Source organism: Martes martes (assembly GCF_963455335.1).
Source record: "Martes martes genome assembly, chromosome: 14".
Lineage (NCBI taxonomy): Eukaryota > Metazoa > Chordata > Mammalia > Carnivora > Mustelidae > Martes > Martes martes.
Genome location: NC_137902.1, coordinates 80,751,063 through 80,773,097, shown reverse-complemented (window position 1 = coordinate 80,773,097; position 22,035 = coordinate 80,751,063). Strand labels below are relative to the sequence as shown.

At 46.3% G+C, this 22,035-nt stretch overlaps 1 protein-coding gene across 2 annotated transcripts in view; it reads left to right on the top strand.

Annotated features, from left to right (window-relative positions):
- Positions 1 to 7,303: 7,303 nt before the first annotated feature.
- The window catches only part of ABCB10 (ATP binding cassette subfamily B member 10), a 34,610-nt gene continuing 19,878 nt past the window's right edge, over positions 7,304 to 22,035 (top strand). For both annotated transcript variants that reach the window (XM_080822689.1, XM_080822690.1), the window contains exons 1-3: positions 7,304 to 7,852; positions 18,010 to 18,210; positions 19,083 to 19,285. In XM_080822689.1, coding sequence (XP_080678815.1) covers positions 7,336 to 7,852; positions 18,010 to 18,210; positions 19,083 to 19,285 — 921 coding nt within the window. In that variant the 5' untranslated portion in view covers positions 7,304 to 7,335. The remainder of the gene's footprint in view (positions 7,853 to 18,009; positions 18,211 to 19,082; positions 19,286 to 22,035) is intronic.

The window sequence follows — 22,035 nt, the reverse complement described above, 5'->3', positions numbered from 1 at the left end:
AAGTCCTGCTCATTTTAAAGTTCCTTATGGAGTGTTTTGATCCACTAGAACCCTTCCCTCTCTCCCATATTTTCACCTCTAAGTTTTCCTTCCCTCTTGTGATTTTAGGCCAATTTTAGACCCCTTGCTCCCCTCTTCTTTTGTTTTCACAGGTTTTCTGAAGTCTTCCTGTCCCAGGTCTGTTCAAAGCCTTGTGACAGAGCTGGACAGAGAACTCTGGCAAAAATTGGTGTTTATTTTTCTATGCACTGGCAATATGAGCTTTGTAATTACATTATAGGTATGAGATTTGTGTGGCTTTATTTGTTCTTTTTGTTAGTCCATTTAGTTTTGGGGCACAGGTATAAGAAGCTCCGTATTTAGTTGGCTACGATCAACAACAGTTTTCCTTAGCTTCTTTATTTTTTTATATCCTAGATTCATTTCAGCAATTAAAAAAATATTTTTCAAGGGCTTAAATAGAATTATGTTAAATCTATAAATTAATGTGGGAAAACCAACTTAGCCGTTAGGCATGTGCTTTGGAAACTTCCAGAATCAAATCCCGCTCTGCCATCTACTATTTGTGTGGCTTGAGGCAAATTGCTTCAGCTCTGTGGGTCACAACTTCTTCAGTTTTTTTTTTTTTAATTATAATTTAAAGATTTTATTTATTAATTTGTTAGAGAGAGAGAGAGAGCACAAGTAGGCAGAGAGGCAGGCAGAGGCAGAGAGAGAAGCAGGCTCCCCACTGAGCAAGGAGCCCAGTGCAGCACTTGATCCCAGGACTCTGGGATCATGACCTGAGCTGAAGGCAGCGGCTTAATCGACTGAGCCACCCAGGTGTCCCTTCTTCAGTTGTTTAAAAAGAAAGAGAAAAACCCCTCAAAATATTGTATGATTATGTGTATAAGTTGCTTAACACAGGACCTGGCACATATCATGTATTTTTAGTTGGTCTACACACCCAGGAAAATATCTCATCTTTTTATTTGAGTCTTCTCATTTCTACCTCAGTACAGCTTTATTATTATCTTCACATTTGTCTAGTACATTCCTTTTAATTTGATTACTAGGTGTTTAAATTTTTTTTTTTTTTAAGTTGGCTCCACACCCAGGGTGCAGGTGAACACACGGCTTGAACTCATGACCCTGAGATCACAACCTAGGCTGAGATCAAGAATCAGCTGCTTAACCAACTGAGCCACCCCGGAACCCCTAGGTGTTTTACATTTTTATTATAATTATTAATGCCATTTTTGGGCAGTATATTCTCTACCTTCATTCACAAGAAAACTTATTTTTGTCAATTTTGGATCCAATGACCTCATAGAATTCTTATTGCTTCATTTTTTTTCACTGAAGTCTGTTTTTTAGGTAAATAAGAATATAATTTGCATGCAATGATAATTTTATCTTTCTCCTGTTGATAACTATACCTCATTCATTTTTATCTCTTCCATCGGCTAGTACCTCCAGCACCATGTTTAACAGTGGCAGTGATGACTGGCGTCTTTGTCTTATTTTTCTAGTGGTTCAATAATGAGTATGACGTTGGCTGATGGCTTGATCTAGATGCTCTTTCTTAGGGCACTGATTGTGTAATGTGACAATTCTATTCTTATCATGTTAGTTTAGTGATAATGTGTTCTGTTGGATATGATTTGCTGTTGTCTTATTAAGAACTTGTATATTGATATTTTTCTGTCTTTTGCTTTTGGTGGCTATCTTTGTTAGGTTTAAATATTAGGGCTCATGAATTTCATAAAATAGACGAAGAAATCTATCTTTATTTATGCTTTGGGGTATTTTATTTTCCACGGGAATTATTTGTTCTTTAAACATTAGAAAGAGGAGGGTGCCTGGGTGGCTCAGTGGGTTGAGCATCTACCTTCAGCTCAGGTCATAATCCCGGGGTCCTGGGATCCAGCACTGCATTGAGCTCCCTGCTGAGCAGGGAGTCTGCATTTCCCTCTTCCTTTGCCCCTCCCCCTCTGCTCGTGCTCTGTTTCTCACTTTCTCTCTCTCTCAAATAAAAAAAATTTTTTTTGAAAGAGGCTCTCAACACAAGGGTTTGTAAAAATAAGGAAAAAATTACAAATAAAAAATTTTGAAAAATTTTAAAATTTTCCTCCCTTTTTCCACATAGAAGGCTTTTATTGTTTCCTTAATTTTTAGTCAATAATTTTAGTTATTCTACTAGGTGTGTCACTTCTGGGAATTTAAACTACAGACAAACTCCTACATGCGTGGAATGCTAAATGCTTACAAAGATATTTACCGCAGTATTGTTTACAATGGCAAAAGCCTAGTATTAGGACATTAGTTAAATAAATTGGGGTACATTCAGGCAATGGAAGGCCATTCAGCCTTTAGAAAGGACGATGTGCCCGTTGGGAACCAATCCTAAAATGTACAATGAAAAAAGCAAGGTTCAGGGCTGCATGTCCAGTATGCTATATTTGTGTAAAAAATAAAAATATAGGGGTGCCTGGGTGGCTCAGTGGGTTAAAGCCTCTGCCTTTGGCTCAGGTCATGCTCCCAAGGTCCTGGGATTGAGCCCCACGTGTGGCTCTCTGCTCAGCGGGATGCCTGCTTCCCTTCCTCTCTCTCTCTCTCTCTGCCTATTTGTGATCTCTGTCGAATAAATAAATAAAATCTTTAAAAATAAAAATATAGATACATATACTCACACACACATGCACTCCTATATTACCAGAATATCTTTGCAAGGATACACAAGGAGCAGTGGTTTTCTCTAGACAGAAGTGAATGACTAGGGTATTGGTATATGTGTCCTCTCGTAACTTCTGGGTCTTTCACCTCCTACTCAAAATATGCTAAAATGTTTCTCTCTGTCTGGGTCCAACCTCAGATGGTTAACATAAGAGAAAACACTGTACCTAAATATTATAAAAATTATAGAATCAGGCTCGCTGTCTGGTTTCATGTATGTTACCTTTGTGTAATAGTCCCGAGCTGCATTTCATGAGATCATGCAAGCTTCTCTGTAGCCTGAAATCTGGCCAGCTGTGAGACATAGTCCTGGTAAAACAAAGTTAGGCGTTGTAGGAGATAAGGCCTGCAAACCGACTGCTTAGAGTAGCCTGAATAACTCAGTTGCTTATTTGGCTAAACATGGGTTAAATGAGCAAATACCGGGCATCTATTGTAGTACGATTTAAGACATTGATGTTAGGCCTTTGTAATACTTTCCTAGAGCTGCCTTACTAAAATACCACAAACTATGTGGCTTAAAAGAACAGAACTTATTTGTCTCGTGGTTCTGGAGGCTGAAATCAGGGTGTTGGCCGAGCCATACTCCCTCTGAAACCCATAGGGAAATCTTCCTTGCCTCTTGGCAGCTTCTGGGGATTAGCAGGCAATCTTTGACATTCCTTGGCTTGCAGCTGCATAACTCCCAATTTTGCCCTGGTCATCATATGGCGTTTTTCCCTGTGTGCCTCTGTCTTCATATAGCCACCTTCTCATCAAGATACCATATTCCTACCCCAATTAGGGCTTCCTCTTACCTTAATTAACCATAACTGCAACCACTCTGTTTCCAAATAAGGTCCCAATCTGAGATACTAGGGGTTAGGATTTCAACATTATCTCTTTTGGAGGGACACAATTCAACCCATAACCACCTTTGGGGAGAAGGTGAGAGAGAATGTAAAAGCCAAAGATGCGGGAACCTACATACACTGCATTCGGCCTGCCTGGGTCCTATTGGTGAGATTAAGTGATAGCCTCAGGCTTCACTCTAAGAGCACAGTGAAGATGAGTTAGCAAAAACTTCAATCTGGGCTCCAGAGGAATTTACAAATTCGGCCCCATGCAGAGCCCCCCCCACCCCGCCCTTCCTGGTTCCTGTTTCACTGATCCGCATGCTCTACCTTCAGCCATTGCCCTGCTACCCCTGAGTTAAGAGAAAAAGAAATGTACTAAGAACGGTGGAATGACAACCCCCCCTCGCCCCCCCCACCCTCATCAGATCACAGGCTTCACACCAGGAAGACTTGCATTGGCTTCTTGTGCTATTGGGCTCCAGGGGCCCCTCCTGCTGTCCACGTGAGCACCTTTCGTATACTCTGAGAGGTACAAGAGCCCACAGATGGAAATGTTCTTGGAGTAATCCCAACTGCTCTCAAGTTTCCGTCCAAAGACATCCTTTTTGAATTCAACACCTGTTGACCACTAAGCCTCTTAAGGGTCTGTTCACTGAAGGCCAGATTTGGCTGCTTGGTTCAATCACACCTCCACTGTGAGCCCTTTCTGTCTGTCAGTGGGCAGGATATGGACTTCTGTTTGTTGTCTCAAAATTAATACACCCTCTTTTCTTGCTTTTCTGTGTTTTTTTATATTATTAATCCATTCACATCTAACTGTTTGAATCTTACTTTCTCAAACGTAGCTTAGCGTATTTCTTCCCTTTTTCAGTGGCCAAAGAACGTCTAAAAAGGCAAAGAGAAGTTATCCTTATTTTTTTTTTAAAGATTTTATTTATTTATTTGACAGACAGATCACAAGTAGGCAGAGAGGCAGGCAGAGAGAGAAGGGAGGAAGCAGGCTCCCTGCTGAGCAGAGAGTCCGATGCGGGGCTCGATCCCAGGATGCTGGGATCATGACCTGAGCCGAAGGCAGCGGCTTTAACCCACTGAGCCACCCAGACACCCCAAGTTATCCTTATTTTTAAATGGGAATAGGTCATGGTGATGCAAAGCGATAACATGTATTTAACACATATACATGTGCAAAACATAGATGCTTATTGCTTTGCATTACAGCAACCTTCTCTTCTCATATGAATGTGTATTGAATATATATATACACACGCACATATATTTAGAGTAGCTTTTTTTTTTTGGCGTGATAACTGTGTTAATCGCCCTAGTGATTATTCTGCCAATATTTATTCCCTACTCCATTCTCCCATTGTATGTATTTTTTAAGAGCCATTGACCTTTTCTTTAGAGTCTACAGAAATAATTCTTGCCTTGTATATGATATGATGGCTGGGAAGGATTTTTATTTTTAGCATGACATTTTTGTCAAGGTTGATTGATTTCCTATTACCTGCCTGATTTTTAGAAATGCAAAGGACCAATAATTGTTTTGTTTTTTTAATCAACTACACTTGGAGTTATTTTTCTGTAGACTCCAGGCCCCAGAGAGTGCTTGCCGAATAAGTCTAGTGGACATCGCTCTGGGGAAGGCAGAAAGCAAAGGATGGTCCTGCCTCCCCAGCCCTTGGACCAGCAACCGCGTTCTGGAAAATGGGAAAAAAGAAAGTAGGAGAAAGGTTAGATTTGACTTAAAATTGTCACTTTCTGGGGCGCCTGGGTGGCTCAGTGTGTTAAGCCTCTGCCTTCAGCTCAGGTCATGATTTCAGGGTCCTGGGATCGAGCCCCACATCGGGCTCTCAGGGAGCCTGCTTCTGCCTGCCTCTCTGCCTACTTGTGATCTCTCTGTCAAATTAAAAAGGAAAAATTGTCACTTTCCAACTGGGAGAATGTCATTTTTTGACATTGCTTCAGCTGGGGCTTAAATGGGAATGTATAATGTGAGGTATGAAGCACTATCTCCTCGCTTTTTAGAAGTCGCCTAATAAAATCTTTCCAAAAAGCAACATGCCTACTCATAAATCAGTGGAGTCAATTTCAATCTATACCCTGCGTTCTAGAATTTAGACACCAATGAGAGGCTAACCTAAGTCGTGGTTAACTTGGATGGGGGGGGGGGGCGGCAACTCCATGCTCCCCTTGGTCTAAGAGGTGGAGTTTAGAGGACGGCATGCTTCCTGCTTACTTCCTGCTCACTGGGCATTTAAAGCACAAATTATTTAATTCCACACTACTATCAGTACTTCGTTTCAAAAGTCCTACACTCCTTGCCTACCACCGCCCCAAGTAGGGTGAAGTGAGTCACTCTCCTGGGAGTGAAGCTTAATGGAGGCCCAAGAAGTCTCAGTAACCAAGATATATAACATTTTAATGAAAATTTTTTTTAAAAAAATGGTAAAGTAGGCCAGCTGCTAACTGCCTATTTCTGTAAATAAAGCTTTCAGGGGTGGGATTAAGAAGAGAAGAGAGGCTGGATCGTGCAACTGCACAAATGCATTTGAAGTTTGATATATTTGAAGCTTTGATGTATTGCTTATCATGGATTTTTTTGCATTAATTTTGATTTTTTAAAAATTAATTTTGACTTTAAAAATATTGCATTAAAATATTTATCTTGACTAATGAAATGTGAGTTTTTTCCCCAAATCCATAAATTTTGCAATTGAGCCAAGTGTCTCTCGCTAGCCTTACCCTAGTATCGGCCCTGTAAAATTACGAGTCAACAAAAACCTATCCACCTTGTTCAACCATGACTCTTACATGTGAGAGAATCGGGCTGCTCCCCTCCCAATCCTCAGCGTAGGGATGCCCGCACCATGGAGTCTCCTTGCGTCCCCGTGGGTTTTAGGATCCTCTTCTCTGGCTTTCCTTGCACGTGTACTGAAATACTACATTGCATTTGAATTGGTCTTGCTCTGAACAGCCAGCGTGCCTCGACTGTGTCTGCTTTTGCACTTCGGCTCAAGTTAGGAAATGATCTCTTCCTCTGCTCAAAGTTAGCCAGTTCACTGCTCGCCCCCGACGCCCTCCAGAACGCCTCCCACAACTGCGCTGACCCGCAGCGATGTCCTCTTAGTGTTCCGCGTCTCAGGCCGGTGCTCTGGAGCGGGACACAGGGTGACAGGACCAGCCCTAGCCTGGGTCGCCGAGGCCGCGGACCCGCCCCAAGCGCCGACCAGCGAGCTGTCTGGCAGCCCCATCCTTTCACCGGTCATCGTGTGATCTCGTCTGGGCGCTCCGCCGAGGGCTCTGGCGTGAGAAACGGCTCGCGCCGCTTCCAGGTTTTTACGGGAGGATGCTGAAAAGCGCGAAAAAGCTCCCCGCGCGGTAGTGCGCAGGCGCAGCGGCGCCCGGCGCTTTCTTCAGCCCAGGCCTTGGCGGAACCCGCTGCGCGCCCAGCGCTCGCCATCCCCGTGGGGGCGCTGCGGGGAAAGCGTCCGAGGCGGGAGGGGGCTCCTTGGAGGGGGTGGTGCCGGGCCCGGGTCGCCGGCCGCGGGGGGCGGGGACCCGTGCGGGCGGAGGGCGGCGGCTGGGATGGGTCTGGGGCGGACGCGTCCCGGGGCAGGCACAGGGGCCGCGGGCCGGATGAGACGGGTGACGGCGGATGACAGCGGGCGGGGCGGCGGGCGGCGCCGCGTTCACGCCCTCTGCTCGGCCGGGCCAGGAGGGTCCTCGGACTCGGTGCGCGCTGGGCCGGGCGGGCTGAGGCGCGCGGGTCGGACGCGGCGCCATGCAGGGCCCACTCGCTTGGCCGCTGCGGCTGCTCGGGTGGCGAAGCCCGGCCGCCAGCACGTGGACCCTGGCCGCCGGCGTCCCGGGGCCACGACCTCCGCTGACGGGCCTGTGGCCGGCGCGGCCTTGGGGCGCGGGGCCGGGGCTCCTCCGGGATGCCGGCGCCGCGCGAGACCCGCGTCGCTGGACTAGCGGCTGCCCGGGCGGGGGTGCCCGCGGCCCCGGCGGTGGAGCAGGCTTGGCGCGGCTCCTGGGGCTGTGGGCGCGGCCCCCCGGCGCCAGCAGGTGCGGGGCCCTTGGGGGGCCCGACGCTCCCCGGCTCCGCCGCGCTGGGCTCCGGGGCGGACCGGCAGTCGCTACCCGAGGCGGGGGCGAGGCCTGGCAGCGCGGGTCGGCGTTGCCTGCGGCCGCGGCGACCCCCGGAGACAACTCGCGGCTGCGCCCGGCCGCGGCCAGGCGCTCGGAGGCCCAGAAGCTCTTGAGGCTGGCGTATCCGGAGCGCGGGAGGCTGGCAGGTAGGGCTTTCTCCGTCCTCTCCCCTCGGCGGGTCCGCGCACCTTACAGCGCGCGCGGTCCTGGGACAGAGTGGGGGCGGCAGGGAGACCCCGGGCCCCTTGTGACGCGGTGGGGAGGGACGGGCTGGCCCTTTTGTGGGGATCTTTACCAAGAAGTGCTGAATGGAGCGCTCACCTCTCGGGAGCATTGTCGAGCCTTTCAGGTTGGCTGAGAATCTGCTGTCAGTTGTCTTTTAAGTTTGTTTTCTTGGCTTGACACAGAAGGGCAACAGTATCTCATTATTGGAATCTTGGGGGCCGTTCTGCTTTGGCATTGCCAGCGTTCTCAGAGTGAGCTGGGCTCCCCCCCTTACATTTGAAAATTTATTCTGGCCAAAAATATACCTGTTTTGTATTATGCAGTTATATCACTTCTTATAAACTTTATGTATTAGGCTAAGCGAAATTAGATAAAGACAAATACCGTATGATTTCACTCATGTGGATTTTAAGCAACAGAACAGATGAACGTAGGGGAAGGGAAGGAAAATAAAATAAGAAAAAGAGAAAGGGAGGCAAACTGTTAGAGACTCTTAACTATAGGGAACAAACAGGGTTGCCGGAGGGGAGGTGGACAGGGGGATTGGGTAACTAAGTGAAGGGCATTAGGGAGGAGGGCACTTCATGTAACGAGCCCTGGGAACTGTATGCAACTGATGAATCACTGAATTCTACCTCTGAAGCTAATAATACACTGTATGTTAACTAAATTGAATTTAAATAAAAAATAAATAAAAACATTTGTTTTAGACAAGTTTGTTAAACAGTCAAAAATTTTTTGCTATGTGAAGCGAAACAATGGAAACCTTTCAATTTGTTTCAAGTGCTTTTTGCCTCCCTGAGTGGTAAGCAGGAAGTTACTACCTCTTCAAACAAAATCAAACACTGGCATGATGAGCAGTCTGTGTACTCCAGAAAATATGAGAAACTGTAGATCATAACCCAACTAAATCATAATTGAGTAATTTTTAAAAGAAATCAAAACGAGGGGCGCCTGGGTGGCTCAGAGGGTTAAGCCTCTGTCTTCAGCTCAAGTCAGTATCTTAGGGTCCTGGGATCCAGCCTGCATCCTGCTCTCTGCTCAGCAGGGAGCCTGCTCCTTGCCCTCTCTGAGGGCCCCTCTGCCTACTTGTGATCTCTCTCTGTCAAGTAAATAAATAAATAAATAAAATCTTAAGAAATCAAAACAAATGTTTTTAGAACGGTTTTCAGTAGTTCCTCATTTAACCATAGTAGGGGAAATGTTTACATGCAAGGGCCTTTTAAGATCTAAAAGTTTTTGAGATTCCCCTAAATCTTCATTTCTTTAATTAATATTTATTGAGCCCACTCAATATACAGTAGGCCATGTGGTTACATTGGCAAGCAGAAAGAAACTTGGTTCCTGTTCCCCTTAGGGCTCCCAGCTTAGTGGGGGAGGAAACCTAAGTGAAATAATCCTATGACTAGAGATAAAAGTGCAATCATGATGAGGGCGTGGGAAGAGGGCCTGTGAGGTTGTCAGATGCAGCCCTTGAAACAGGTGAGAATCCCACGTGCTTTGCTGCAAATCCATTGCTTTCTAAAGAATTTAACTGGAGTCATTTGTCTTGTAGGGCAGGTAGAGTAGGAATCTTTTACCTCTGACTGACCTTTGAAGCTTAGGGTGGTTCTTGGTATCACAGAGGTATAAAGAGAATTTATGTCATTGCTCAGTTGGTCGTATGTAGATTTTGATGGAAATAAAGATCTTTTACTTTATTAAAAGAAAATTTTGAGACTAGGTGATCTCACTGGACTGTGAGCTGCTTGAGACAGGCGCTGTGTCTAATTCTGTCTAGTTCTTAGCATGTGTGCAGCACAGAGCAGGGGCTCAGAGTGCCTGAGTTGAGGGAATAAATAGTGGTCCCACCAGGCCCAGATTGAGGCCGAAATTTGGAGATCCTGAGTGCTACAGGGTATGTCTGCCATTCCTATATGCAACTCAAAGTGAGTGCAAGGAAAGCCAGTTTTGTTTTGTTTTGTTTTAAAGATTTTACTTATTTGACAGACAGAGACCACAAGTAGGCAGAGAGGCAGGCAGAGAGAGAGGGGGAAGCAGGCACCCTGCTGAGCAGAGAGCCTGATGCGGGGCTTGATCCCAGGACCCTGAGATCATGACCTGAGCCGAAGGCAGGCACTTAACCCACTGAGCCACCCAGGCACCCCAAGGAAAGCCAGTTTTGTTTTATTCCTGAAATATCAGGTGCTGAGAAGGTATTTTAGGTATCAGGCTTTGCTGCTGCCCACATGTGCTCAGCACTATGGGTAGCCCAGTCCTACCTCTTTTGTAACCATCATCGCTGTACCATCTTCCCATTCCAACATGTCCTACCATGCTAGTATGTTGAGAAGACAGTTTTAAATAAAGCAAGAGCTGTACCTCCTTTATTTTGAGAAGAGCGATTTTGATCTGCCTCATTGAGTAATTGTGACCATGTCATTTGAGAAAGTCCGAGGTTGATACACTAATTTTTTAAAACAGATAATAAATACATATTGTATCTTACACGGAAATCTGATGAAAAACCCTTACTAGGACGTATGGAGTCCTTAAAAGCCATTATATGTGATATATTGAAGCCAATCTGGATGTTGGCATTTGTGGGATTAAAAGGAAGTGGGGTGTCATCTTTAATTTGTAACTTATCATCGTAAGAGCAGCCTCAGATGTTGGCACATCTCTTTGAAATTTGGATAAAGAGCTGTGTGTGTGTGTGTGCGCGCGCGTGCGCGTGCGTCAAGAAACCAAAAAAAGCTGAGATGAAGAAAAGCAATTCCAGTGTTAATTTGCCAATTTTTAGGAAAACAAATGCAAAAATCCTTTCTCAACGATTCAGCTATACATTTGATAAACAGTATTTTCATCTGTCTTTAGCAATTTGCTGAGTATGCTGCCTGAAGTCTGGGACCAGAAAACTTTGATCTGAAGTAATTTCTATCAGAAACTTTAAAATCAGGGTCTACCATTTGAAATGTTTCCAGATGTGTGTGGAGAAGAGTTTTAGCGTTATTCCCATCCTCCTCCCAAAGGCACTGCAGTCCTCTCACCGGCCCCGTGCTCCCTGTCCCTGAGGCTCACTTGGTATAGGAATTCGCAGCCATCTTCCTATAGCCGTGGCCCACAAAGTTGCTCTCCCGTGTCTCTCTCTTATCACCTTGGCCAGAGGAGTCTTAAAAGATACAGGAGCTCTCTGGGGAGCCCCTGTGGGTGGACTGTTGGGATAAGAAGTAATTTGTCCGAGCCCCTTGCTGCATCTGGCAGATAGAGGGAGGCTGTGGAGGGCTTTAGCCATCCCACTGAGTTAGGGGCAGGGAACACTGCATAAATTGATACCAGGAGTGAGCTGTGGGTGGTTGGAGTACTGTGAGGTTCTAATGACAGTGCCAGCCTGCAGGTGCACACGGAGGCAGATTGTGTTCCCTACACTTCCCAGGCAGATTCCCGGGTACACAGTGCAAGCAAGGTACACCTCCATCCCTCCACCCGCGCCGTTCAGTTGAGGCCTCTGTGGAGAACTGGGGAGGGTGCCTCTCGTTTAAAATACTGATAAGGGCTTGTGTGGTTTTGAGATTAGGACTGTTCTTAGAACCCGATGCCCACCAGGAGTTTTTGCTGAATTTTCTTGTTTTATTTCTTTTATGAAGGGACCAGAAAGAACAGAGTGATGAAACCACTGAATGCAGAAAGCAAGGAGAGGGTGAGCAGTGCTTAGAGTGGCTATTTCCTGAAGCCCAAGTCAGGACAGAGACTGTACCAAGGACAGTGCTGCCGGCCCAGGGGGCCGAACCTCTGAAACTGAGACTGCTCCAGAAAGCTGAGGACGTTTGTTTGCCCTGGAAATACCACATTTCAGAGAAAACATGAACATTCTGTAGTTGTGCTATGAAATGTGTTAGAATTGATTGAAGCAGACCATGCCTACCATATTTTAAAAGAACTCGGTATGAAGAGAAGTAGGGTTCATTATTTTTATGTTGATTACAGGTTGATCGATATTTTGGGTACATTGGATCAAATACACTGTTGAAATTAATCTTACCCACTCTTACTCTTTTAATGTGGCAGAAGATTTGAAAGTACGTAGGTGACCACTGTCTCCTGTCCACTGAACACCGAGTGCTGGAGTCAAAGGCATTCTTCCCACGGTTGCGGATACGGCCCACATGCCTCCGTCTTTAGCACGTGCTGGCCGTCTGGAAGGTCTTTGTTCTGCACATTGCTCCATGAGCCTGAGCAGTTTCCTAAACTCTGTTTCCTGCTAGCCTGCCAGCTCCTGACACCTTCACTTCCTTTCCCATCCAGCTGACATACCAGGTTTCTTCACCTCACCCTCCCTCTAGCCTGCAATATCCTCTCCTCCTTTGTGCCCCATGATACCCGCCTTGCATCCACGGAGAGTGTCGTAGACGCTTGAACACTCAACATGTCCAAAAACCAAAGTTGCCTTCCTCCCCAAAGCTGCCTTTTCTGCTCTGTCACTTCTCCCCGAGAGTGGGCTGCTGCGTGAACCCCTTTGCCAAAGCTGGAGACATTCTTGGTGCCTTGTGAAGCTAACAGTAATGAAGATAATAGCTAATTATTGTTTGCTAGATATTGGGCTCTGTATCCGATGCCTCACATATATGTACTAATTTACTCCTTGTAATGTTTCTGTGAAGGAGATATAACTTTATTGCCATTTTATAGATGAAGAAACTGAGGCACAGAGAGGTTAAGTGACTCACTGGAGGTCAAACAGCTAGGCGGCAAAGAGAGGTTCAGTTTAGACCCTATCCTCCTATCATGTTCCCCAAATCAAGGCAATCCCCTGGTCCTCTAGCACCTAGTTCTTATTTATCTCCAGTTCTTGTCACCCTCCCTGTCCTCTCGACCCCTATCCCAGTTCCCACCAGTCCCTCTTGCTTGGAGCAATGGAATAGCATCTTCTGAGGAGTCTCTGTCAGGCAGCCAAGCTGGCCTCCGGCCTGCAGCCAGAGTGGATCATTTAAGATGCAAAGCTGGGGTCACCTGGATGGCTCAGCCGGTTCTGTCTGCCTTCAGCTCAGGTCGTGATCCAGGAGTCCTGGGATCGAGTCCTATACCACGCTCCTTGTTCAGTGGGGAGTCTGCTTCCCCTTCTGCCTGCTGCTCCCCCTACTTGTGCGCTCTTTCTCTAATAAATAAATAAAATCTTTAAGTAAATAAATAAATGAAATGCAAAGCTGACTGCAGCACTACCCAATGTAGCGTCCTCTTAGCCTGCCATTCTGCAAATTCCCTATTCCATGCTGTGATCTAGAGCCCACTACCTCTCCACTTCATTTCTCAGTATTTCTTCCTTTGCACCATGAGGTCCCTGTCCCAACTCTGTCCCGCAGCCATTCTGCTTCCTGGCCTGCCGCAACCCCCGTGCTTGTTCCCCTTTCTCTGCTTCGAATGTGGTGAGATGAAGGCTTTAGCTCAGTGTGGTTCTGCATTACATGAACTGGGTGACCTTGGGCAAGCTCCCTCACCTCTCTGTGCTTGAGTTTCCTTTGAAATAATGTGGATAAAAGGGGTTTGGGGAGGATTCAAGGAGACAGTGCCTACCACATGCTTCAGACAGTGACGGGGACTCACTTCTGTGTTTCATCTATAGTCCTGGACCCCACCTAATGGTCAGATGACTCGTTAAAAGATGGGTACCGTGTCTCGCAGGAGCTGGGCGTGCTGTACAGCTTTTTCCACGCATCCCAGACCTCTGTTTTTTCACGAGCTAACTCTGCATTTTAGGGTTTCTTTCCCCCTTTTGAAGAGTTTTTCCTTTTACTTTTTGAAGGCCATGGTTCAGGAAAATGAAGATAGCAGAAAGATACCTGAAGATATCTGTCAAGAGATACATGACAGTTGCTGGGGTCCCATCAGACAAGGATAGGAACAAGCAAGAGGCTTAACCACAGAGAAAAGTTGGAGAAGGATTTCAGAAGGATTGTAGTATAGTCAGTATGTCCAGTTTAGGGAGGGATCTGAATTGATAGTTAGACATTCACTAATGTCTAAGACAGTGGTATGTGGTAAAACCTCCATTAACAAGAATCCATCTAAACAAAAGCTGAGAAAAGTCTTTTACTTTTGTCTACATTCAGTGTGTAGGAAAAGGACACATATGGCAATAAAATAAATGGATAATTTTTTAAAAATTAAAAGGCAAAAGGGGATATCCTGGAATGAGTTTGGATTCAACTAAATTCCTTCCTCCGTAATCATTATTATTACTGTGTAAGAACTAGTGTTCAGAATCAAAATCATAGGGCATTTCATTTACAGACTACAGATTCTGATTTGGAATCAAAGCCTTGAATTAGAGCCCTGGGGGAGGGAGGGAGGGAGAAGTGGACCCTTCCAGCACTTTGCATACATTATACTCTTGGAAGCATTTGCCAGAGTGGAAGAACAGACCAGAGAGAGTAGCGACTGGTGAAAGATGAAGCAGAAAGCCTTCTCAGCTCGATCCCTTATTCCCCAGGACACCTCCTCCTGGAGCCTGCCTGTTCACCACAGTTGTGTCATGCAGTATCCCAGGTTAGACGTTGTGCGTGCCTGTGGGCTTTCAGTCCCTCTGGGCCCTGTCCTTAGGAGCATGGCATTTTGAAACAAGACCCCAGGTCTTATAGCAAAGTGAAATGGCCCCTGGCCAGGTTCATATTATCAAGTTAAATTGTGGTTATGGGATTTTAAGCCAGACACAGGGACTTTCTGGCTCTCTGCAGAGTCATTTCCATCTGGATTTTCTGAGGCACCAGATCTTCACGTTCCTATTTAGGCAACTGAGGAACTTTCGTCTGATACACTTTTGTGCCTTCTTTGCCAAAGTTCAATTTATTTGTTCATTCATTTAATAAATATTTATTGAACTTCTACTGTATGTCAGGTGGGGATATAGCAGTGAACAAAGCAGACAAAAATCTTTTATGTCTCGGGGCACCTGGCTGGCTCAGTCGGAAGAACTTGTGACTCTTTATCTTGGGATTGTGAGTTTCAGCCCTATGATGGGTGTAGAGTTTACTTAAGAGTAAATTCTTAAAAATCATTTATGTCCAAATGGAGACACAGACAATAAATAAGTGAAACATTTAGAATGCCAGAAGTTCGGGGCGGGGCGGCCTAGGAGAGAAATGAAGAGGGAGTGAGACAGCCAGTTTTGGATATCTGTATTTTATTTTATTTTTAAAGATTTTATATATTTATTTGACAGAGAAGGTGAGAGAACATAAGCAAGGGGAGCAGCAGAGGGAGAGGGAGAAGCAGGCTCCCCGCTGCCCCCTACAGGGCTTGATCCCAGGATCCTGGGATCATGACCTGCGCGGAAGGCAGCCACTTAACGGCTAAGCCACCCAGGCTTAGTCTTTATTTTAAATAAGGTTGTCAGAGTAGGTCTTCTCCAGAAGGTGTCAGAAGGCCTTGAGGAAGGAAGAGCGTGATCGTGTGAAACGTTCCTTGCTTAAAAGACTCTGCTTTCTCCTAGAGCTCTGCCAATTAAAATTGTTGACACTGAGTTTGCTCTGTACTCTTTTTAAGTATAAAAACTATTTTTTACTTGAAGTATAGTTGGTGTACAATGTCATATTAATTTCAGGTGTATAATATATTGACTCACTATTCTGTTACTCAGTGCTCACCGTGATAACGGTAGTCACCATCTGTCACCAAACAACGTTTAGTAATGTATTATTCACTATGTTGCCTATGCTGAACTTTGGTCTCTGTGACTTAGTTTGTAATTAGAAGATCGGACCTCTTAGTCTTTCTTAATTTCTCACTTTCTCAATTTCTCCCTCCCACTTTCCTTCTGGCAACTCTCAGTTTGTTCTTGTATTTAAGAGTCTAAAATGTTTTGTTTATTCATTTGTTTTGTTTTTTATATTCTACATATAAGTGAAATCACATGGTATTTGTCTGTCTTTGACTTATCTCACTTAGCAAAATACCCTCAAGGTCCATCCATCTTAGAGCAAATGGCAAGCTTGCCTTCTTTTTTATAGCTAATAGTCCAGTGCGTATGTGCGTGTGTGTGTGTGTGTGTGTGTGTGTACCAGATCATCCAGTCATCTGTGGGTGGACACTTGTGTTGCTTCCATATCTTAGTATTGTAAATAATACAGTCTACACTCTTTTTATTAAGGTCACAGAAAAGTAGTATCTTTAACTTCGATGTTAGCATTAGACAAAACACAAAGAGAAGCAACTGCTGTTTGCAGGGTGTGAGAGCTCCCACCTCCCAGGGCTCAGTCCACGTTGTATTGATGTAGGAGTCTCACCATTGAATCTGGTGGTGGTGGCACTAGCTGAGTTCCTGGTAGGACCAAACTCAAAAGGGATGCAGTGGCAGGTACCCTGCCCCAAACACCTCAATCTTTTTCTTTTTTTAAGATTTGATTTTATTTATTTTAAGGAGCAGGGGAGAAGCAGAGGGAGAGAGGGGGAAGTAGACTCCCCGCTGAGTGCAGATCCCGATGTGGGGCTCGATCTCACCACCCTGTGGTCGTGACCTAAGCCGAAATCAAGAGTCAGATGCTTAACTGACTGAGCCACCCAGGCGCCCCCAACCCCAGTCTTTTTTTTCTTTTTAAAAAAGATTTATTTATTTATTTTACACAGAGAGAGAGACACACACACACACATAGAGGGAGCACAAGCAGGGAGAGTGGGAGAGGGAGAAGCAGGCTTCCGGCTGAACAGGGAGCCTGATGCAGGGCTGGATCCCAGGACCCCAAGATCATGACCCGAGCTGAAGGCAGAGGCTTAACGACCGAGCCACCCAGGCGCCCACCCCAGCCCCAGTCTTAAGAAAGAACTACTGTTACCTGTTTCTTATTACTCTCTCAGAGATGTGCTGTGTGTATATGAACTTAAGAACCAGTGAGCAAATGTTAACGTTTGTGTCTTAGGCTGTTTTCCCTAACAGGTTTATCTTGGTGATGTTGACACCTGGAGAGTTCCCTGTTCTTCTGAATGACCATGTAATACGCGTAAAATCAATGCTCCTTAATTAATTAACTTGTTCCCCACTGGCAGTTGTTTGCATGCTTTGAGTCTTTTGCTGGTATAAGTAATGCTGTAATGAACATCCTCGTATGTATATGTTTCACGTGCACATATGGGAGTATGTGTATAAGTTACAATCTTAGGGGTGGGATTGCTGGGTCAAAGGGAGTGTACATTCACATTTTAACTAGAATGAAAACATCATCCTCCATGGCAGTCGGAGCACTTCGCACACCCACTAACAGTGTAGATGCTTCTTTTCCCACAGCTTCACCAACTCAGTGTGTTATCAAACTCTTTCACCCTTGCCAATCCGATAGATGAAGACTGGTATATCTTTGTAGGATAAATTTGCATTCCTCTTGTCATGAATGCACTTACTTGCCTGGGGTATGTGTTGTTCCTGGTTGGATTTTCTCAATATTTTCCTTTCTGTTAAGACTCTATTTCCCTGTTTTTTGTATGTGTGAACAATTGTGTTATTATCTGTTTTCATATCATGCTAGTATCCTGGAGCTTTATTCTCCAAAGCAATAAGATTAAGGATCATGTCATGTGCGTCATGGATGCCAGTTACAGTGTACTATTTCAAAACTTTGTATAGCCTTTAGAAATAGTATATGTAATCAAGAGCTTTACCTGCATTGTTTAATCTTCAAGCAAAGACACAGTTAGATGCCAGAGAATGACAAAGTATAGCAGGAATGTAGGAAAAATGTCACCTGAGCTGAACACCCAGATCAAGAGGCCGGGAGGGAGGTCAGAACGGATCTTCAGATTTTCATAGTTAGTTTTCTTGGTTATTTCTGGCAAGGAAGACACGATCAGACAGACCTGGGTAAAGCAAAAGTCATTTTGTCGGGTACTTGGGTATGATCCATCCCTCCCTACAGTTGCCCTGCTTGTCCTGTCCCTAGAACCTGCTGGATTCTTGCCTTTAGTCAAGGGTCCAGGAGCAAAAGGAAGGAAACTCCCATCTCCCGGCAGTAGCACGTGCTCTGAACAGCGGCTCTGGGAGAGAAGCATGGTGAGGTCGGCCCCCTGCTCCTTGCTGAAGTGCCCACGGACCTGAGAGCTGCTTGTGTTTTTCTAGCCGCAGTTGGGTTTCTGGCCATGTCCAGTGTCATCACCATGTCCGCTCCCTTCTTCCTGGGGAAGATCATCGATGTCATTTACACAAACCCCACTGTGGACTACAGCCGTAACCTGACCCACCTCTGCCTGGTGCTCAGCGGTGTGTTCCTGTGCGGTGCTGCTGCCAACGCTGTTCGTGTCTACCTCATGCAGACTTCAGGTAAAAAGGCCCCCATCCTGCACGAGCGAGGCATTCCAGAGGACTCTAGTGTGGTCATGTGGGGTTACCGGGGCTCGAGCTTCCTGTGCCCCGAGCCATGTGGTCCTCTCTCCCTCCCAGCACGTTCAGTGGGGACAGAGCCCCGTGTGCGGCCAGTTGTTGGACTACGAATTGTTTTAGGGCATACACTCTCTTCTCAACTCTCCGTGTGCATGAAGCAAAATGAGGGAAGTAGCCTGTCTTATGGGAGGTTTGCAAACGTGGCCCCTGCTCAGGAGGCTGGGGTTCTGCAGCTCCTTCAGGGACCTGTGCAAACCTCATCTGCTCCGTGTTTGTGCTTCCCCTTCAGTCGGCACGGGGGTGATGAGTTTTTACAGTACTTCCGAGACGAGGCCTGGCGGCCAACAGGTGGGCGACTACCATCATAGTCATAAAGCCCGGGATGCCCGACTCTAAGTCGCTTCTCATCATCTAGCTAATAAAACACTCTGCAAATAATTAACCCATGCTCGCTCTTTGGAAGTTCAGTAGAGAAAAGGATTGCCAACGAGGAGCAAAATTAGCTTGGGCGAAGTTAATGTGGTGCAGCTTATGGGTGAACACTCCTTTTGAAACATCTCGGAGATACTGTATTTTATCCTCCACATCCACAGTCTGTGTGGGGTTACTAAGAGAGAAATCAGTGCTTGTGACCAGCGCACACCTGCTTGTATGCCAGGGCTCAGGCGAGTCCCTTCCCACTGGGGGGACGCAGGGCCCCAGACATGCCTCAGAGCCTGCAGTGCTCAGAAGAGGTTGAGGACCGCAGGGCCAGGCTGCTGCCTGTGAGGGGGCTGCACCCCAGCTGATGCCATTCCTGTTTGCTTTTGCAGGTCAGCGCATTGTGAATAGGTTGAGAACCTCCTTATTCTCCTCTGTTCTGCGGCAAGAGGTTGCTTTCTTTGACAAGACTCGCACCGGAGAACTGATTAACCGCCTTTCCTCAGACACCGTGCTCCTCGGGCGTTCGGTGACCGAAAACCTCTCAGATGGGCTCAGGGCGGGGGCCCAGGCTTCTGTTGGCATTGGCATGATGGTATGTTGGCCCGGCCCGTGCGGTACCTTCTAGTCAGGGCTCTGGCCTGTGCCAGGCCTCACCGTCATGAGGGGAGCTCAAGTTGAGCTCTTCTCATCACCCTGTGAGCCAGTTAGCCAAGAAGGCTGGCACAGGGCAGCAGGGTCGTGGAGAGGGTCCCCTGCAGCCTTCGTTTCTCCAGGCCTGCCCTGGTCTGGGAGTGGACCATTACATTTAGAAGAGATTACATGATTGCCCGGGTTTTCTAAAAATGTGTGAAAGAATGTTGCAGAGGAAAGCAGCAGGTGGAAGGAATCCTTTGGGTGCCAGGCAGTGGGCTAGAGGGAAGACTGTGAGGGACATTCTCTCCCTGCCCCCAGGAAAGACAGTGTTATCTTGACAAGACCAAGGGATCGTTTCCTCTCCTCTTCGTGTAAGGAGGAGGATGAATTCCATCCTTCTGTGCACAGAAGTAGATCTGTATGGCCCTGAGGTGAGCTCTCTCTGCCCCCACAGCCTCTTTCCTGCCTTAACTGGGTGGCTTGAGCACTGTCTTGTCTGTTTTCCTCCCTTGACAACCGTGTTTCTCTTCACACCTGTGCTGCTGGCCAGTAGAAATGTCATGCAAGCCACACAGGTAATTATGAATTTTCTAATAGCCGCATTTTAAAAAGTAAAAAGAAAGATGAGGTGAGATAAACTTCAATAATATATTTTACTTAACCCAATATAAACAAAGTATCAGTTCAACATGTCATTTCTATAAAAATTATTAATCTGATATTTAGTATTTTTTTTTCACGTTAAGATTTGAAAATTCAATGTGTTTCTTATACTTATGGAGCATCTCAATCCGGATACCAAATTTGCATTGGAAATACTTCATCTGCATTTCGATTTATAGAATTTGCCATTGAAAAAGTGGATTGATGTACCAGGTTTTCCAGACGTACGTAAAACTTTACCAGTAACTGAACAGAAATAGAATATTCCTTTTTAAGTTTAAATTTTAATTAACACTAAACAAACTTAAGAATTCAGTTTCTCAGTCACACTAGCTCCATCGGAAGTGCTCAGTAGCCCCGTGATGCTGTCATTTTAAGCAGTGCAGTCCCAGAGCCCTAGAACGAGGACTGTAATTCATCCCGTCTCCCAAGTGAATAGCGTGGGCTCATGTCCTCTTTGCTTCCACGTAGCGTTCAATCCAGACCAGAGGAAGTGTTGCAGGCTGAGCTGGTAAGGTCGGATTATGGAATGGGAAGCTGCTTGGAAATCCCGTGTTTTCCCAGCCAAGAGAGAAGCCAAGCTCTGGGAGAAGACCTGTCCCGCACGAAAGCAGCGTTTCTAAATATTGAAAATTCTGGGGTTCAGGAAGAGTCAGGAACCTCTGTAACAGTTTCAGACAGTTCCGTGTAAGTCTGATGGCTAATCAGAAGCGGCCTTCGTCTGCTCAGGCCGCCCTAACAAAGTACCACAGAGCGGGGGCTTAACCGACAGATTTATTTCTTACAGTTCTAGAGGTTGGAGTCCAAGGTCAAGGTACTGGCAAGGCTGGTTCATTGTGAGGCCTCTTCTCTTGGCTTGTTAGGTGGCTGCCACCTTGACATGGGCTCACGTGGCCTTTCCTCAATGCTTGGGTGAGAGTGTAGCTTCTTTGGGGTCTCTTCTTTTAAGGGCACTGATCCTAAAAAGGCCCCACCCTTCTGACCTCATTTCACCTTAATTACCTTCTTAGGGGTCCCATCTCCAAATACAGCCACACTGGGGTCAAGGCTTCCACATATGAATTTTGGGGGGACACAGACATTCAGCCTGTACAGGGCCTCATGAGGTGGCATCACCTGGAGCCTGGTCTGTAGCTCTGGAGGAACAAAGGGATTCTTCGCTTCTCACAAGCTCCCTGGAGATGACTTAGGATCTTCCTGCTCACGAGAACCTAGTAGTGTCTCTACCATACTGCAGGTTTAATCCTTTACATTATGGGATCTTCCTTCCTGCATTAATATGTGTTTTCCTGCTATTCCAACACCCCTTTTTGGTGACGGGGCACCTTCAGAAAGTTCCTACCGAGCATGGAACCAGAGCACAGAGAGGGGGTGGTTCTGAGACAGTCCCCCCAGGTTCTGGTGTTGTTCCTGCCCCACTGCAGAGGACACCCCATGTGGATGGTTTTCTTGAGCTGCCTTCTCAGGCCCCAGAACCATCAGGCCTGCTGTGATCGCGTCACTCACCCTGCGTGTGTCCTGCTGGCAGCCATCATCCCGGGACCCTGCTGGACTGTATGACTTGCTTGCTCGGGGCCGGGGTGGATGGTCATTCCACAAACTGAAGGTGCCAAGCTAATTCCTGCTTCAGGGCCTTTGTGCACTTGCTCGTCCAAGACCCTATTACACCTGAAATAGTCCTCTCTGTCCCTCTTTTACCCATTAGCTCTCTAGCTCTCCCCTTGGGTAAAACTCCGCATGGGTCAGTTATCTAACAGGTGCCTGGAATGGCGTGTGCTGCATGTAGGCATTGGGTTAACGAGCTGTCAAACGAGTAAATGAATGAATGATCGGTTGGTCCGTCTGTTGCTGTGCATTTCAGTGTGCAACTTTTCCTCAGCTTTTTTTTTTAAAGATTTTTAAATTTATTTATTAATTTGACAGAGAGACACACAGCGAGAGAGGGAACACAAGCAGGGGGGGTGGGAGAGAGAGAAGTAGGCTCTCCGCTGAGCAGGGAGCCCGATGCGGGGAACGATCCCAGGACCCTGGGATCATAACCTGAGC